General features: G+C 58.5%; 1 protein-coding gene across 16 annotated transcripts in view; it reads right to left on the bottom strand.

The window, feature by feature from the left end:
* The window catches only part of NOL4L (nucleolar protein 4 like), a 147,674-nt gene that overhangs the window by 15,214 nt on the left and 113,170 nt on the right, over window positions 1–19,290 (bottom strand). For 12 of the 16 annotated variants that reach the window (XM_028828304.2, XM_028828303.2, XM_077951431.1 and 9 more), the window contains one exon: window positions 15,840–15,981. In XM_028828304.2, coding sequence (XP_028684137.1) covers window positions 15,840–15,981 — 142 coding nt within the window. Of the gene's footprint in view, window positions 1–15,839; window positions 15,982–16,272; window positions 16,909–19,290 lie in introns of those variants that run through there. The other 4 variants (XM_028828306.2, XM_077951440.1, XM_015149249.3 and 1 more) reach the window with 3 other exon arrangements.

Below are 19,290 nucleotides of genomic sequence, written 5' to 3' on the forward strand. Positions count from 1 at the left end.
AGTGGTCACTGCATTCATCACAGGCACCAGGCCCAAGGCTGGCTGCAGTGCCACACCGTGCACGGGGCCAGAGGTGACATCCCATCATCCCATCACCCACCTCCCAATCAGGTTTTCCCGAGAAGATGGACTTGCCCTCCCTGGGTGTGAGCTCCTGAGACTCACACGCTGCTCAGGGTGCTCCTGGAGCCTCCGCCAGGTCAGATGCCTGACACGGGGGCCCCGACTCTCCAGCTACCAAGACCTTTGCCTCAGGGCTGTGCCCCCGGCTGCCTGGCTGGGGATTGACATGCGAAGGGCAGAACCTCCCCTAACTGTACTTAGACGCCACCCCAGTCTGGCCAGGGAAGTGGTTGGGTGGGTAAGACCCGTAAGGCACCAGGTGCTAGGACCTCGTATGGCCACGTGTTCCAAGCTGTTAGAAGAAACTGGAAATCTGCACCATTATGTAAACTGATTTTAAAATACTGGCGACTGATTTACATGGCTTATTTTTTTTTTTAGGGTCTTGCTGTGTTGCCCAGGCTAGAGTGCAGCGGTGCCATTAGGGCTCACTGCAACTGCTGCCTCCTGGGCTGAAGCGATCCCCCCCGCAGTGCACACCACGATGATTGGCTAATTTTTCTTTCTTTCTTTTTTTTTTTTTGAGACGCAGTTTCGTTCTTGTTGCCCAGGCTGGAGTATGACGGGGTGATCTTGGCTCACTGCAACCTCCGTCTCCCAGGTTCAAGTGATTCTCCTGCCTCAGCCTCCCAAATTGCTGGGATTATAGGCACCAGCCACCATGCTCAGCTAATTTTGTATATTTTTAGTAGAGACACGGTTTCACTATGTTGGCCAGACTGGTCTCGAACTCCTGACCTCAGGCAGTCTGCCTGCCTTGGCCTCCCAAAGTGCTGGGATTACAGATGTGAGCCACCGCGCCCGGCCTCGGCTAATTTTTAAAGTTGTTTTTTTTTTTTGTAGAAATGAGGTCTCACTATATTGCCCAGGCTGATCTCAAACTACCAAGACTCAAGCCATCCTCCCACCTTGGCCTCTCCATGTGTTGAGATGACAGGCGTGAGCCACTATGCCCAACCCATTATTTGTATTTTTAAAAACCCTGACAAGTAAATGAGTACACAAATGTGGTCTATTCATATGATGGAATAGTATCCAGCCATGAAAAGGAACAAAGTTTGGATAAGTCCTGCAATGTGGACGACAAAAACATGAGGCTGTGGGAAACAGGCCAGACGGGCAAGGATGGCAAGTGATTCTGCTTCTGCACAGCATCTGGAGCAGGCAAATTCACAGAGGCAGAAGGCACAGTGGGCTCTACGGGCTGGCGGAATGGGCCGTTATTACTTAATGGGTGCAGAGTTTCTGTTGGGGGGGATGAACAAGCTGTGGAAGTAATGGTGCTTCTGGAGTGTACACTTAAAAATGGTTAAAATGGCAAATTTTATGTCACACATTTTACCACACACAAAAAAAACCCAGAACAAAAACAGCCCCTTAGCCCTAGTTTATAGACTAGTTTATATCTAGTTTATATCTGCCATTATCTTATTTTCTCACGCCGCACACACAGAGCCCACTCAGAGGCACAACATGGATCGCAAAAGCCTGCCTTCCCCAGTGACACCAGGGTCTCGCCTACCCCCAGGCTCCGCTCAGGCAGCCACCACCCCACACAGCTGCCCTGGCACGACGCGCTCTGGGGAGCTGCCTACAACCTGAGGCCCATGTTTTGCTGACTGGGGAGGACACAGGTTTGAGCCGTGGAGTGGCTGGAAGAGGCTACTCCACCTTCCAGAGCGTCCGTTTCCTTTCAGAGCGGGTCTCACGGCCATAAAACACGGTTCTAAGGTGCGGATGCCCGGGATGGGGCAGGAGCTCAAAAGGAAACTCCGGTTCCCTGCACCCCACCTTTTCTCACATCATGACTCACCCACTGCCGACGCACAAGGCTCTCCCAGACTGCAACGGGGGCTTCTGGGGATCCTGGAGCCCAGCATGTGACAGTCTGAGGTGGGCCCAGTGAGGGACTACTGTGGGGATGGGGGTAACTGCTACCCTCCAGGCTTGTGCTCCAGCAGTGACAAATCAAACATAAGGGCTCCAGAGGAGACGGGCCTCCAAAGGGGTGTCACCAGCTTTCTGGACCCTGAGCCATGGTCTCTCCCTACTCTCGGTGACTGCTGCTTACCCTTCCGTGCTAACCCGAGCACCACCACCTCAGGGAAGCCCTCCCTGCCTGCCCCAATCTCCACTGTGGCACTGGCTCTGGGCCATGGCTCTGCAGAAGCCATCCCAGGGATGGTGGGGCAAGGGCTGATGCCTCCTGAACCAGCAGGGGCAGAGGTGCTGCTCGGGGTGGGGTTGGTCCAGCCTGTCCCTTGGCCCCACAAGCAGTGGATTTGATCCCAGCTGTAGCCACACAGGCTGAGTTGACTCCAACTGGAAGCCAGGTCCCTCCTTTGGGCCCACCAGGCCCTTCCAGTGAGCCCCTACGGCTCACCCACCCGCCCCAGCTGTGACCCAGCCTTGGCACTTGCTGTTCCCTCTTCCTGCTCCACTCTGTCCTGGGTGTCCCCTTGGCGCAGTCCCTCACTTCCAGGGCTCTGCGTAAAGGTCACCTTCTTGGTAAGCCCAGCTCCCGCCCCACTCTGGCACACTGACCCCTCTACCTACTTTTTTTTTTTTTTTTTTTTGAGACAGAGTCTCGCTCTGCTGCCCAGGCTGGAGTGCAGTGGCGCGATCTTGGCTCACTGCAAGCTCCGGGTTCACATCATTCTCCTGCTTCAGCCTCCCGAGTAGTTGGGACTACAGGCGCCCGCCACCATGCCCAGCTCATTTTGTGCATTTTTAGTAGAGATGGGGTTTCACCATGTTAGCCAGGATGGTCTTGATCTCCTGACCTCGTGATCTGCCTGCCTCAGCCTCCCAAAGTGCTGGGATTACAGGCGTGAGCCACCGCGCCCAGCCCCCTCTACCACAGTAGTATTGCAAGGAGAGGATAAGTGCTTGGAAGAAATACTACTGTGTTTATTGTGTCTCTGGCCTGTGCCCAGCCTTCACAGAAGCGGCCCCAGCCCTAGAGACCCAGAGTTGGTGCAGCTGTATTGGGTGGACCTGGATGGCTCCTGCTGCCCCCTAGATCACACCCCTCCCGCTGGTGAGGGCAACTGAGTCTTCCTGGGTGCCCCAGGGTGAGTGCATGCCCCAGGCCTGGCCAGTCAGCCCATCACAGCAACTGGTGAGAGCGTGTGACCAAGCTGGACCCGAGGACATCACGTGGGGGCTCTTGCTGCGATGGCTGGGAAGGCACTCTCTACCTGGGGTTGCTGGGCCCATGGTGCAGGGAGGCCCACGCTGGGGAAAGCAGGGCTGACAGGGGGCACAGATGATCCCCTGGAATCCATCTGTGCCTGCTACCTAGGAAGGCCCTAGAGGTTTTGGTGAGGGAACTGACAATTTCCTTATTGCTTAGGCTGGCTAGGGGCGGGCTCACACCAATGGCTTGGTCTCTGAGTAGTCCAGGGTCTTCTCCCTGGCAGAGGCCAAGGGACGGGACCTGGGGGCTGGGATCGCTCCGCATGGGGACCTCACCATGACGCCCAGCTCAGTCCTGAGGAGGCTGGTACCCACAGAAGGAGGTGGTGCCCATGGAAGGGCTGATGCCCACGGGAGGGACTGGCTGCAACCCTCGCACCCACCCCATACTGCACCTGGCCAGGAGAACGCGCCTGTCACTGGGGAAAGAAGGAATAGAGAGACTGGGGGCAGTTGGGTTTTGATCCAATTGGAATTCTGCCTCCCACAACCCTTAAAAAAAAAAATGTGATTTAGGCCAGGTGCAGTGGCTCACGCCTGTAATCCCAGCACTTTGGGAGGCAGAAGCAGCTGGATCACAAGGTCAAGAGATTGAGACCATCCTGGCCGACACGATGAAACCCCGTCTCTACTAAAAATACAAAAATTAGCTGGGCGTGGTGGCACATGCCTGTAGTCCCAGTTACTCAGGAGGCTGAGGCAGGAGAATCACTTGAACCCGGGAGGTGGAGGTTGCAATGAGACAAGATTGCACCATTGGACTCCAGTCTGGCGACAGAGTGAGACTCTGTCTCAAAAACAAAACAAAACAAAAAAACTGATTTAAAAGAGACATAGGCACACAAACTCATGCTGGATGGAATGCAGTGGGGCCTGGGCAGGGATGGTGCAGGTATAGGGTCCTGTAGTCTAGGCGACCTTGGGCACTGCCACCTCCTGGGCCTCCTCTTATCTACAATCCTGGGAGTTGCCGCTGACGCCCTCCCGGGCTCTGGCACTTTATGACTCTGTGAAGAAACCCAGCTGGCTCCATGGGCACTGAAGCCCCAGCACACAGGCCTCACAGGGTGCAGGCCTCCAGCTGGGAGGCTCAGTGGGAAGCTGGGAGTTTTAGATGGACCCTCCACACCTGGAGCTGGAAGTGGAATCTAAGGGTGCCCAGGTGACCTCTTGTCCCCACCTGGTCCCCATCTTGCTGTTGCCAGGAGGCCTCTCCAGGAGGGTCACCCCTGAGGCCAGCCTGCCGGGGCCCAGCGTGATGGCAGCAGGGTGGGCCCGCCCCCAGCCTGTGGCTGCGTGGGCAGCAGAGAGGTGTCCTGAGGGGCCTTGGGGAAGCAGCCAGGGATGGACCCCCTCTGAGCATTTCTACAAAACTAGGCCTTCCTCACTGTGGCAAAGGGTGACTCCTTCATCTGGGCAGGACCCGGAGCCCACCACCTGTGCCCAGAATGCCTGCGGGCAGGGAAGGACTGCCGTGCCCATCTATTTGAACATGGGGCAATGTGCTGCTATTCAAATGGAGGAATTAGTGATGAATGGGGAAAATTGTTCCTCCCTCTGTCCCGTCTCCAGAAGGAGACAAAAACCCCTTTTACCTCAGCAAACAATGCCCTTATGTGGGCGCCAGTGCCCCGCAGCCCGCACAAGCCCAGCTCTGTGTGAACCACCAATCGCCACACCACGCTCTGGGGCCCAAAGCCAGTGGCACCCTCTCCCGGTGGGCGACTCCCGCCAGCTCCCAGGCTAGGCTCGGAGAATGGGAAGGCCCACCATCCCTGGGACCATAGGCCAGGTACACGGCCACTGGAGGCCAGCAGGCCCTGCGTGCAGACTGCCTTCTGTGGCCAGAGGTGTGGCTGCTGGAGGCAGTGCCGCCTCCATGAGACTGTCACAGCAGCAGCCAGGCAGGGGACGGGAGGGGCATCAATAATTCACACACAACAAGGCGACGGGGGAGGAGGGGGTGGGAGACTGCTGCAGCCAAGGCCCACCATGGCCAGGGAGGCGTGGACAGCAGGGCTCTGGGCTATGGTCTGGGGGTGCTGACTCCGCTCTGAATTTGAGGCGTGCACCTCCCCAGGGCTGGCCCCCTGCCTGCTTTGACAAAGGCCAGCGCCCAGGCCGTGTTTACATGATGCATAGTTCCAAGGAGCACCAGGCTCAGGGCGGGCTGCCCAGCTCTTCCTCCGGACAGGCAGGAGGGGCGCAAAGGTCAAATGGGGGACACTAGGACCCTACCATCCTGGGTGATGAGGCCACACGGGGCACCTACATTCTCCACGTGGCCCTCAGGCCCCGGCTGCCTGCAAAGCTGCTCTCCTGAGTACCCTGCTCTGTCCCTGTGGTTCACACAGCCTGACCCAGCCCCAGCCGTGGGGCAGGAAGCCCATGCCCCCCATCTGGGTGCCACACTTGCCCCCTGATTTCCAGCCCTGGGGCGCCAGTGCCTCTACCTCCACAGCACCTGCCTCCTCTGTGTGTGCCCCTCAGTGCCCGGGCAGCAGGCATTCCTGCTGAAACTCTGGTCACTCTTTCCTCAGGCAGGTGCCAATCTAGTTCCTCACAGTCAGGAGCAGTGCTGTCCGACAGAAACAGAGAGTGAGCTACATGAGGGATTTTAGTGCCCTAGTACCCACATTTTAAAAAGTAATAAAGAAACAGGTGAAATCAATTTTAATCATCTACTTTATTTAACCCAATATATCCAAAATATTACCATTTCAATAAATAGTCGACACCGTGTTATCAGAGCTGAGGTATTTCACCTTCTTTCCTATGGAGCCACCGAGACGCAGCATGTATCGCATGCCTGTCTGCACCAGCCTTTTCCAAGGCTCGGTAGCCGTCCCTGGCTACTGAATTAGACGTCGTACACCTAGATTTTCCCCTAAAACTGAAATCATTTCTCTCTGCAGTGACCCTGGGGGTCCTCGCCCCTAGACAGGTGTCCAAGCTGCAGATGATATTCAGGCCTTGGGACAGGTGGCTCAAGCGGTGGGGCCCTGGAGACAGACACCACCTTCAGTGGAGGGGAAGGCGGACACCAATTATGCGTCAGGTCCCAAGTGTCAGGCTGTGGGTAACTCATCATGCCTGATTTGCACAACCACCCTCTGCAGCAGACATCAGGGAGGAACCAGAGGCTCCAGGGGGAAGTCACTGGCCCATCACCCGGGATGAACGGCGGCACTCAGACAGCCCCAAAGCACCACCTAGGCCACCCAGTGCTCTCAGGCATTCTGGGAACCTCCAAGGCCAGCCTTGATTTGCCCATCTGTACTGTGGGACAATTCCCTACCCCTGCTACCAGACTGCCCCATTTCCTAGAGCCCCTCCCCCAACACCCACTGGCCCCTGATGCCCCGGGGAAGCGCTCCCAGGATGAACTGCCGGGATGTGGGTGTCCTCCCTGGCCCCGTCCTCCAGGCCAAGCACAGGCGGTAAGAAATAAACACTAATTCAGTGTGCAAAGATCGAGCTGAGACACACACAGCCTGCTCCCCGTGTTCTCAGAGCAAACAGAGCCACTCCAGGCCACCATGTGTGAATGATTCATGGGGCAGGGCCCTGGCCCCAAAGCCCCTACAGGCCTCCTCCAGCCCTCCCGGGAGCCAGTCTGGGTTTGGTGCATTGCAGTCCTTAGGTCGGGGTGATGACGCCAACGTGGCCTGGTCACTTCCTGGTTCCTAGGAAAGTCACCCTTGAACAGGCTCCCGGTGGAGGTGCCTCAGGAGGGCCTGGCCTGACAGAGGAGCCTGCTGGACAAGAGCTCTGTATGTATCCTGGGCTGAGGGGCAGCTGCGAGGGGCAAGGGCACTAATCCCCACATGGCCCCACTGGCCCAGGCTCACCTTCACCTCCATTTTTTTTTTTTTTTTTTTTTTTTTTTTTGAGATGGAGTCACTCTGTCACCCAGGCTGGAGTTCAGTGGCGTGATCTTGGCTCACTGCAACCTCCACCTCCTGGGTTCAAGCGATTCTCCTGCCTCAGCCTCCTGAGTAGCTGGGATTACAGGCGCCCATTACCACGCCCAGCTAATTTTTATATTTTTAGTAGAAGTGGGGTTTTGCCATGTTGGCCAGGCTGGTCTCAAACTCCTGACCTCATGTGATCTGTCCGCCTTAGCCTCCCAAAGTGCTGGGATTACGGGCGTGAGCCACCATGCCTGGCTCACCTCCCCACTTTCTCAGTAGGTGAACCTCTCAGCTCGTCAGGCCCCAGAGCTTGTCCTCTGGAGACCCAAGGCCCCAGCACCCCGGACAAGGCCAGGGCTGTGTAGGCCCTGCTCGCTCCTGGATAAAGGGATCTCTCGGTGCTGTCTCCCGGCGTCTCTCACCCCTTGGCGGGCCAGGGCCCAGCACAGCCCAGCATTGTCTGTGCCGCCCGCAGCCCAGCTGATGATGGACACTTTCCTGTGACCGGGGACTGCCAGTGTGGCCTACAGCCAATCCCTGGAAGGCCTGGGCCCCAGCTCTCTGCTCCTGGGGGAGGGGAGGCCAGGAGGCCGCCGCCTGCTCATCTGTTGTGGGTGTTTGGAGCCTTGAGGAGGAACAAACAGCTCTTGCTCCTGGGGTGGGGGTGGGTGGGACCTGCACCCGGAGAATGGGGCCCAGTCCTGGTTTCTGGCCTCAGCTGTGAGAATTAGGGTTAGGGCAATGGACATGGCCATAATGAGCAGGTGTTAGGGAGAAGGCTTGGCTTAAAAGCCTACTGCAAGAGAGGCCTTTCAGAGGCCAACCCAGGGAGACTGGTACAGGGGCCACACCTCCTGCCATGCAACAGTGACCAGGGCAGATGTCTGGCCATGAGCGTTGGGTCCAGGGGGAGTCAGCAGCAGGCCAGAGTTCTGTGCCCCCTGGTGGGAGAGGGCTGCTGTGACCCAGGGATGGGCCCGGGGAGGGTGGGCATCACCTGAGGAGGGCACTAGAAGGAGCCGTGGCACAGGGGTAATGCGGGTGATGGTCTCTGAGCCCTGGTGGCCTGGCCGTTACTCCCACCAGCTCCTTCCCCACCAGCCGTATGGCCTCCTGCCTGATCCCTCACTCAAACGGCTTCACCCCTTACTGGGGACACCCCATGGCACCCTGAGTACCAGAAGCCGGAGGCACACTTCTGCCTGGCACCTTCTCCTTGGATGGCAGCACTGACTCCTCACTGCCTTAGCTGCCCATCAGTGTGGGCACCTGGGATGGGTCTGGCATTTGCCAGATTGAGAAGCAGCGTCTTGGGAACTCAGGGTCCCTGGACAGGGCCTGGCTCATGTGGGTGGGGAGGGAGAGACAGGCACTCAGGAGTGCCTGGGTCTTGTTGACACCAAGGACCCCCTAGCCCGGCTCCCTTTCCAAAGAAGCATGACCTGGACGGTGGCTGGGGGCTGAGAGTAGGGACAGGGACGCCGTTGAGGGTGGCTGTGAGGTAAGCTGCAGTCAGGGTCCCACAGGCCTCCATGGCAGAGGGGACCAAGGGAGACCAGGCTGGCTGAGGAGGCAGGACTGGACCAAGGGGGTGGTGTGCAGGGCTCAGAGAATCTGGGGGAGGTGACGAAGACTGCCCACATCCAGTCCCAGCCTGGCCCCTGGCGGGCCTCTGTGCTGTCCACATCTGGTCCTCAACCACCTGGCAAGGTGGGCCAAGATGATCACCCCTGCCTGTCAAGGGGACGGCACCGCCCAAGGCTGCCTGGCAAGGAGGGAGCTGAGCAAGAGCTGAGCTCTGTGTGCCCCCACGCTTCCCTGCAGACCCCTTGGAGGCCAGGGAGGAGGCACCCAGGGGAGGGTGCCAGGCCAAGGAAGAGAGGCCAACAGTGCTGCCACTGTAAATACCGAGCCCTGGGCACTCGAGCAACACACCTGCTCCCCAGAGGCCCGCCCTGCTGCCCAGTTTGCATTTCTAGGTGGCAGAGGGCCCCACCCGAGGGCAGCAGGGGCCACAAGGTAGGAAGCCTTGGTCTTCTAAGAGCTCCTGGGGGCATGCCAGGGTGAGGGGCTGCAGCCCACAGGCCATGTCACAGAGAGAAGCTGTGGCCCAGAGTTGGGGGGTCAGCTAGCTCAGGACCATACTTCGGGGAAGGGCTGGCCAGATCCATGGCACAGAACCCAGGAACTGCCTACAGGATGCCACATATTGGGCCCGACCACTCCATCCTCCCAGAACCCTTCCATGCCAGACCCTCCCCAGATGGCCTGGTTGTGGCCTCTCTGCCCTTCTCTCCTGGTTGGAGCTTCTCTCCTGGGTCATAGGGAGCTTTTGGAAACATGTGACCCAAGAAACCCTGGCATTGGGCACCTCCTCCCTTCCCAGCCCCCTGCTGCCACGCCTCTGCCCGGCTTCCCAGGCCACCTCGTCCCAGGCCCTTTCTCTGATCCCCCATCTATTCCAAGAGTGACTCAGTGGCCGTTCGTTGAGCACCTATTCAGTGCTAGGGCCTGGGAATAAAGCCCAGGACAGGAGACTCAGGCCACACGGGGTCAGCCCTGAAGGGCACCCTGTGGCGCCTGCTTCCAGCAATAAAAAACAGGGACTTGGCCAGGCGCGGTGGCTCACACCTGTAATCCCTGCACTTTGGGAGGCTGAGGCAGGCAGATCATGAGGTCAGGAGTTTGAGACCAGTCTGACCAACATGGTGAAACACTGTCTCTACTAAAAATACAAAAATTAGCCAGGCATGGTGGTGCATGCCTGTAATCCCAGCTACTAGGGAGGCTGAGGCAGGAGAATTGCTTGAACCTGGAAGGCGGAGTTTGCAGTGAGCTGAGATTGTGCCATTTGTACTCCAGCCTGGGCAACAGAGTGGGACTCCATCTCAACAAAAAGAAAGACAAACAGGGACTCAAATGTCCTTCCATAGGAGTGGTCAAAACGCTGGCTCTGGGTAGACCCAGTCCCCGTGGTCTGGGCAAGTTACTTCCCCTCGGAGACGACATTTCCTGCCCTGTGGAACAGCGACATGTATAGCTCTGGGCTCACAGGGTCAGGCTGGGCACACAGTGGGCTCAGGAATGGGCCCCCAGTCACTGGGCTGACTGGACAACCTTCGAACTGTGGCTGGCCCACATCAGTGTCAGGGAGGCCAATGACTACGTGAGAAAAAAGGTGGTGCCAATACTGCCTCATTGAAAAGAAAACGAGGCTCTGGTTACTTAGATAATATAAAAGTCTGAGAAAAATAGGCCCCCCAGACATCATTATTTTTCATTTTCTTTTTTCCTCCTTTCTTTTTTTCTCTTTTTTTTGAGACAGAGTTTTGCTCTTGTTACTCAGGCTGGAGTGCAATGGTGCGATCTCGGCTCACAGCAACCTCTGCCTCCCAGGTTCAAGAGATTCTCCTGCCTCAGCCTCCCGAGTAGCTGGGATTACAGGCATGTGCCACCACACCCAGCTAATTTTGTATTTTTAGTAGAGACAGGGTTTCTCCATGTTGGTCAGGCTGGTCTCAAACTCCTGACCTCAGGTGATTCACCTGCCTCGGCCTCCCAAAGTGCTGGGCTTACAGGCATGAGCCATCGTGCCTGGCCTTCTCCTTTATTTTTCTACAATCATTGTAATACTTCTGAAATAAGGGGAGAAATCAGGGACATTTCTACAAAGACATGGCTCCTGCCCTCAGCAAGCTGACAACCGGCAGGGGTCCCACACTGGTGCCTGTTTGGCTTCAACCAAACCCCAGACTCCTCCAGGGAGGTGGAGACAGGGCTCATCACCCTTGAGTGTCACAAGGCCAACGCTGGTGTGACAAAAGTGGCCAAGAAACTGGAAGAGCCAAAGGGCCCTCATTGCCTTCGTCCAGCCCCAGGCCTGCACGGTGCGGGAGCCCCAGTGTGTCCCGAGGCCCAGGCTGGAGGAGCAGCTTCATCTGAGAGGCGCACACACCAGGCCCTGACCTGCCCCAGCCAGGGCTCCACACCACTCTTGCTCAGCAATCCCCCAACTGCCCACCCTGCGGAAGGTGGAAGCAGGCCCAGCGAGCAGACCCCCGCTCTCCCCTGGCGCTGGCTTCCTGTCTGCCCAGGAGGTGAGTAATGTCCGCTCCCTGCCCCCATGCATCCCTTCTGGAGGCCAGGCGGGCCTCACATTTTCCGCTCAGGAAGGGGCAGAGTGAGAGGCCTGCTGAAGCACATCCAGGGGAAACGGAAGGAGCGGCCCCGCCTGCCGGGTCAGGAACCCAGGCCAGCCCCGGCCTGCAGGAGGCGCACTGGCTCACCTGCCTCTGTGCATGCCTTCGTTCATTTTCTTTTTTTTCTTTTTTTTTTTTTTTTTTGAGACTGAGTCTGGCTCTGTCGCCCAGGCTGGAGTGCAGTGGCCGGATCTCAGCTCACTGCAAGCTCCGCCTCCCGGGTTTACGCCATTCTCCTGCCTCAGCCTCCCGAGTAGCTGGGACCACAGGCGCCCGCCACTTCACCCGGCTAGTTTTTTGTATTTTTTAGTAGAGATGGGGTTTCACTGTGTTAGCCAGGATGGTCTCGATCTCCTGACCTCGTGATCCGCCCGTCTCGGCCTCCCAAAGTGCTGGGATTACAGGCTTGAGCCACCGCGCCCGGCCTGCCTTCGTTCATTTTCATCCACTCATTCACTCAACAAACAGTACCCCAGCACCTGCGCGGTGCCAGGCCCTGTGCTGGGTGCTGGAGTCCTGGCTCTCAGGGTGCTTATGGTACTTGGGGAGCAGACTGCATCAAACAGATCATCCCACCAGTGGGGGCGTAATTACAGACGGATGTGCTGTTCAGCCCCCAGGCAACGCCAGACCACAGTGCCTCTGGACAAAGTATCTCAGGCAGCCAGACTCCCTCCACACCCTATGATGTGCACAGAGCCCTGTTCAGACCCAAAAGAAAGCCCAAGCCCAAGCCTCGGCCAGGGCTTAGCTGAGGGTCTTTAGGGGACCTGGCCCGTGCCTGGGCAGGAAACTATGGCAGGAGCTGGCTTGCATGGCCCTGGGCCCCAAGGAGGGAGTGCCCCAAGTATGCAGAGAGGGCCTTCTTTGGTTCCCTAGCTCCCCTGCCCATCTTCTGGTGACCCTCACACATGGCCCCTACACCTGCCAAAGGGGAGAAAGGAGAAGCACTGGCACCTCCCCAACCCTGGCTGAGTTGCCCCAAGTCTCTCCCTGATTCTAAGTTTCCTCCCCATGAGATGAGAGCACTGTGATGGTGGCTCCCTGCCAAGCACCAGCGGCTATGATCGCGGGGACCCAGGAGCATCCCAGGACTTGAGAGTGTGGGGAGCTGGTGTAAAGAGGTCTGGGAGACCGAGACTCGCAGACAGTGGCAGGGCTGGGGGCAGAAACCCAACTGTGTTTCAGGACAAGCAGACACTCACCCCGGTAGAACCTCAGAGACAAGCTCCCCGGGGAGTGAGAGCTGGCATCCGCACAACGCACTCTTGGGCTCAGTGGTTCCGCCATGGGATTTGCTCTGCCACTCAGCCTTCATCTGCCTTTAAAGAAGGGCCCCGACAAATCCACAGCTGTAGATCTGTGCTAACCGCCTGGCTCCCTGAAATCACTCCCGGCTGGATTACTCGTCAGCAGGGAGGGGGTGCTGATACGGTTGGCATCTGGGTCCCCTCCAAATCTCATGGTGAGATGTGTCCTCCAGGGTTGGACGTGGGCCTGGTGGGAGGTGTCTGGGTCATGAGGGACTTGGTGCTGTATGGAGTGAGTTCTCACTATGAGTTCGCGCGAGAGCTGGTTGTTTAAAAGAGCCTGGTACCTCTTCCCTCTCTCTTGCTCCCTCTCTCACCATAAGACATACCTGCTCCCCCTTCACCTTCTGCCATGTCTGTAAGCTTCCTGAGGCCTCACCAGAAGCCAAGCAGATGCTAGTGCCATGCCTGTACAGCCTGTGGAACTGTGGACCAAATACACTCTTCTCTTTATAAATTACCCAGCCTCAGGTATTCCTTTATAGCAACACCAAACGGACCAACACAGGTGTGTCATCGGCACAGCCTTGGGAGTCCCCACACTCCTGGCAAAGAGAAAAGGCCCAGGTGCTCGGATGGGAAGGATGTCCCTAGAAACAAACAACCCAACTTATCCCCATCAGAGGCGGAGCTCCATCTGCTCTGCAATGGTGTGCTTGGACAGGGCTCAGTAAACGTCTGTTCATTTGTTCCTTCCAGGATAACAGACATTCAGCAGGCACCAACAATGGGCCAGGTTCACAACCGAGTCCCGGGGGCAGGGCAGAGACCGAGACTGAGCTTACAGCAGGCCTCTGACTTCCACGGAGGCCTGAGGGCCACAGCCCACACACCAAGCTCACCTGGGCATCAGTGGGGTTGGGGGGCTTCTGCGATGGAGACCCTCAGGCGGGGAGTGGAGCACACAGAGGGCTAAGATGGGTGCCTCTGCTTGGGCTGTCCCTACCTAGTCCTGCATCAATAACAGGGGCCTGAGAGTGCTCTGATGGGAGCCCCTTGACTCACTCACGGGAGCTGGACCTCACATGTCTGCACCGTGAGCACCTTCAAGAGGGGCTGGCTGTGTGTCTCCATGGGGGCCGGAAGATGGCCCAGGACTCCAGGCTGGAAACCCACTGCTCTGGACAGACACCAACAGGCCCACAGGCCCAGAAGGGGCAGTAGAGGCCAGGCCAGCTGCCTGGGCCTTCCCAAGGCCTGTGCCCTGCCCGGGGTCTCAGCTGGCCAGTGGGGTGGCCCACAACTCCATGAGTGCCTCGGAGCGGACGGTGAGGCCTACGGCCCCGCGGTCAGCAGCATCCTCACTGTCCCAGCTCCGGTGTCCACCAGGAGGGGAAGGCAGTGTGTGAAGGCAGTGTATGACTACCCCAGGCTGGCCCTGCACTGGGCTCTTAGGGACCTACGGATCCCCCAGCCTCCCTGCATCTCTCAGCCTCGTCCTCATGGCCAGCCAGCGTCCGGGCAGCAGGTGCTGAGGGAGCTCCACGGACCCCACAGAAATGCCACTGTCAGCTACCTGATCCTGACAGCCCCCAAATCACCAGACCTCCCCAGGACGTGTCTCCAAGAGAGATCCCACTCTCAAATGGTGGTCATGGGGAATAACAGCAAGAGACCTGCTCGGGAATGAGTAGGGGGACCACGGCCCCTTCAGCCCCACTGCTCTGGGTTTCTGAACAACTGTCCCAGACCCTTCTTGCAGGGACCACAGCCTGCGGCCCCAGTTGAGCTCTGCAGGCACAGCCCTCAGTGTTCCTTGGGTGTGGCCTCAATCAGCTCAGTTGAGGCGGGAGGTCAGCTGCTGAGCTTGTCCCAGTCCCAGAGCCCCCCAGAGCACGTGGCTGCCCCCGCTGGGTCCCCACCACCGTGGGAACGCTGGAAGGCAGCACTGGCCTGGGAGGCTGGCAGCACGAGGGGGTCGTGCAGACCTCACGAGGCATCAGGCACAAAAGCCTTTTCTTTGCCGGCAGCCACGCACCCCACTCCTCCTGCAGCCACTCCCTGTGCTCCCTAGCCCCTGGTCCAGACACCTCCAGCTGCCTCCAGGCTGGGTCTCCTCCCAAACAAAGCCGGATTCAGGCCTGAGAAGGCTGTCGGGAGGCAGGCGCACAGGTTCTGCCATGGAGATGAACTTTGACCCAAACAGCAAGGCTCCTACCCCTTATTTACTCTTTAAGGCTGACCCGTTTCACAGAGTTAACATTACACCCCTTTTTAACCCGTACCTCCCTCCCACATTCCAAGCCTCGACCTTCAACCCCTCCTAATTGCTGGCTCCGGCTCCTACACCCCAGTTCTCTGGGGCCCAGCTTACTCATCCCCTGCCCCCAACCATCTCCTCCGCGGAAACAAAGGCGATGCCGGGCTGCTGTGCTCACAGAGCCACCTCACAATCCTGGCACCAAGGTAGATGCCAGGGCCCCAGAGCCCAACCACTTGGGGGAGTCCACATGGAGGCCAGGGTGGATCTTTGGGGTCTGATTCCTGACCCTAACTCTCCAATCCCTGAGAAGGAAGCCTCGATTCCAAGGGAGGCCAGAGTAGGCTGTCTGGCAGGCCCTGTGCAGGAGGGCCAGGACTAGGGAAGAATCCAGACAGCTCCCCAGCCAGCCGCATCACATCCCAAGGGGCTAGGACGCATGTGGACAGCTGCACTGCCTGGTCACTCACCAGGTGACCCGGGCTATAGCCTCATACATGGCTACAGAAACACAGGTTGTTTCCCTTGCTGGGCAGCGGAACTGCTCTGGGTTAGGTACACAGTGAACCTTCCCAGGCCTGCCCCTGGTAACTCTGAAACCCATATCGCAGAAGCCCATGGCATCTCGGCTATCAAGCAGACCCCCGGCCTCACAGGCTGCCAATCCCATGGGCTCCCTCCCTCATCTTTGGGAGGAAGGAGCCAGGGGCTGGGGCAGTGGGGCCCATGGAGATGCTGAGAACGCTGGGGGCAGTGCAAGCTTGGGTGTGGGCCACCCGAAGGCCTTGGCCCAGATTCCGCCACCCTGGAGTATGTCCACACCTCTCACCTGAGGACAACTGGGAGCAAGGGGCCAGGCACAGCCCCTCCTCAACCGCCACCAAGGGGCACTCACCGTCCTCTTGACTGTGGAGGTTCTGTGGGCTCCGCATCCTCTCGTCCTGGCTGGGGCTCAGGCTGGAGGCCAGGTGCGGGTCAGCTGACATCCATGTGGAGTCGCTCATATCAAAATCCTCGCTGCTCACAGAAGTCTCATCCTGAGCAGGGACAAAGAAGGTGGGCATTCAGCAGGGACGGGCTCTCATCGGCCCGAGGCAGCCTTGTGGGTGGACCCCAGGGCCAGTGGGCGTTTGCGAGTACCCCGAAGGCCTCAGGGAACCCTCAAACCTTGAAGTGAGGGCTGGGTAGTGCTCCCCCTTGCCCAGTGGAAGTGGCCCCAGCTCTGGTTCCTGTCGGAAGCCAAGGCTAAGGGCCGGTGCTGTCTGTAATTGAAGACAATTATGAGGTCTCGCATCCTGCAGGGGCGGATGGCAGGGCCTGGCTCTTACCCTTGTGAGCCAAGGTTGAAACAAGTGCTGTAAACAAGGGCTGCCGCTCCCTGCTCCCAGCCCAGGGACCAGGGCTCACTCTGCACAGGACCCGGCGGCAAGAAGCGGGCAGCAGGACATGCCGGCCACCGGGCACTGAGGCTGAGCTGAGTGCCCCCAGCAGGCCTGGCGCCCTGACTCCCATGAGGCATGCATGGAATTCCTTTCTCCCACTCCCCCAGCCCAGAGGACATTTCTGTCTTCCTCCTTCCTAACCTTTGCTGTGCTTCAAAGATACGCTCTTGGGCAGCTTCCAGGGCTGAAAGGGCCAGCCCCAGAAGTGCAGAGAAGGAAGGGGGCGGGGCAGGCCAGGGTTCGGACCAGACCGCAAAGGGGGTTCAGCTCAAGGGCCTGGGGGGCCGCCAGGGCGTTCCAAACAGCCGGATGGCCTGCTAGAGAGGACCACGCCTGCCTCCTCTCCCCTCGCTGCTGGCTTCGGCGGCCCTTGGCCAGTCATCCGGGAACCCCCGGGGCGGGGCCCCTTCAACCCAGCCCTCCAGCGGGAAGGGCCCCCACCTCCTCCGGCCCAGCCTTTCAGGAGCAGCAAGCAACTGTGCCTGGGAGCTGGCTGTAAAACCAAGAAAGATGACCCAGCAGCTCCCACACCCGGAGTTCTGGCCTCCCCCCAGCAAGACACAATGGCCTCTGTGGGCCCCCAGTGAGGACCTCTGGCAGAGCACCCCCCAAGCCTCCCCTCTGTGGGCCCCCAGTGAGGACCTCTGGCAGAGCACCCCCCAAGCCTCCCCTCCGGGGCCCCTCACAGACGCCTCTTTTATAGTGAGCAAACACACTTTGGTTGGAACTTTCTTAGGCTGCTGTCCCTGAGGCAGACACATCTGCTCCAAGTGCTAGGGAACCAGTGTGGATTCGCCTCCACTCCCTCCCCCACCAGCTGGGCTGGTAGGGAGTTTCCTGGAATTTATAGCTTCTGTGCAGTGTGGACCCTCTGCTGAATCCAGAGGACAGGAGCTGGGCTGTGACGACTGCAGTCCCCACACGGCACACCCAGGGCCTCGGGGAATGGATAGAGCCCACATGTCCTCTGGTGTCCTCTCCCCACACACAGGCACACACACTCACTCTGCCTCCCTCCCACGGGCTGCCTGCTCCATAAACACAAGCACCTCCACCCACAGCCCTCCTTCATGAAAACTCACTCACACACCCAGACACACACACACACGTTCAAAAGGCTCTCCGCACAAAGGGTACAAAGGGACAACAAAACTCTCCCCTGTGCTAACTGGATGGAGGGAGACGAGGGGGAGGGGGAAGAGAGGCTGGCAGGTGGGGGAAGGTTCCTTGGAGCCTTGAGCAAGGCTGCAAGGGGCAGGCGGCTCCCCATCTTCCCAGCTGGTCCTGCCATGCTGGCTCCAGGAACCAGGAACAGAGCATCTCGCGTGGGCCCCTTGCTACTTCCTGGCTGCCCAGGGGGTGCCATGCTCAGGGTTTGACCTGAAGTCACAGCTGAAGGAGAAAGACTCTGGGTATTGTTCAAATGCTCATGACTTAAAAGACAGAGTATCCTAGTAACAGTTGAAAGCGCCACCTACTCCAAACTCCCCATCCATCCATTCGACAGGTATTTACTGAGCACCTACTACGGGCCAAGCTCCCCTCTAGGTGCTGGGAAACTCAGCTGTGGACCAGACACACTCCTGGCCTGTCTGGCACCCCTCATCCGCAAGGGAGATGGACAATGAGCAGAAAAGCATTGATGAGGGCCGCAAAGCACACAGAAGTGGGGCGAGAGGGCAAAGGGACCTGTTTGCCAGGGCAGCCCAGGAAAACCCCATGGGTCAGAAACGCTGGAGCGGAGGCCTGCAAGAAGTGAGAAGGGGAGCCCGTGAGGTCTGTGTGGCTCCACGCACTTTTCAGGCACAGGCAGCAGCAAGTGGGGCACAAGCTGCTGGGTTTGAGGAGAGGCAAGGAGGCCACTGTGGGCAGGCGTGGGCGGGCACACGGGGCAGAGGAGCCACACGAAAAGGTCCCCTCCCACAGTGCACGCAACCCTGGCAGGGCCGTACCTGCCATCTCTAGCTTGGAGAAAGGCTCTTGAACTCCACTCAATACACGGGGGGTGGAGCAGCGGGGACGGCTCGCACACTCCGGCCTCACTCAGCCAACTTCAAAACCGTAACAACAGAAGGCAAAGCTTCTCAGGGGCCCAGCGCTCCCCTGGGCTTGTGGCATTTCACCCTCACTACAGGCCCACCAGGTAGGTACAGTTGTCAGCCCCACTCCACAGATGAGGAAACCGAGGCTCCAGGAGGTTAAGGGGCTTGCCCAAGGTCATGGGCTAACATGAGGCACAGCCAGATCTGTGCAGTCACCAAGGACTGGACACGCCCTCCTAACTGAGTTGGCCCTCGCCTAGAACCCACACTGCTGCTGTGAGCCACAATCCCAACTCCAAGCTGTATCCAGCTGTCGCTGTCTTGTGGATCTCTGCCCTGTCTTTCCCCGGAAAACCTTAGGTCCTTCCAACAGTGGGGACCAGACTGTACGTCCTCTGAATCCTGCACAAGGCAATGAGACTTGTTGAATCCACTGAATTGCCTGGCATGGTGTTGGTTGTTTAATGAGGACGTGGCATTAATTTGACAATTAAGGACTCTGGTCCCATTGCGCATAGTTCTTGAATGGAGGGCATCTGAAGCCCAGGATGCAGGCTGGTGGGCCGGTGGCAGCCGGGTGCCCTGTAATGCCTCCCTCCTGCTGCTGCCAGCCACCCCACACACAGCCAGGGTTTCTCTGGCTCACATCACTGAACTGCTCACCCAAACGCCCCTCCACCCCTCACTTCCTTGATGGGTCCCACTGGGAAAAGGTGGGCTACACCTAACCTGGCATCAAAATTACCTGATTTAGGAGGAGCACCCAGTGCCCACAGGCACGGGGCTTCAGGCTAAGGGTTTTATGAGATTTCCTCCCAAGACCCCATAACACAGGCACCCATGTCAGGCCTAGCTCCAGCTC

This window comes from Macaca mulatta, chromosome 10 (genome assembly GCF_049350105.2).
Source record: "Macaca mulatta isolate MMU2019108-1 chromosome 10, T2T-MMU8v2.0, whole genome shotgun sequence".
NCBI lineage: Eukaryota > Metazoa > Chordata > Mammalia > Primates > Cercopithecidae > Macaca > Macaca mulatta.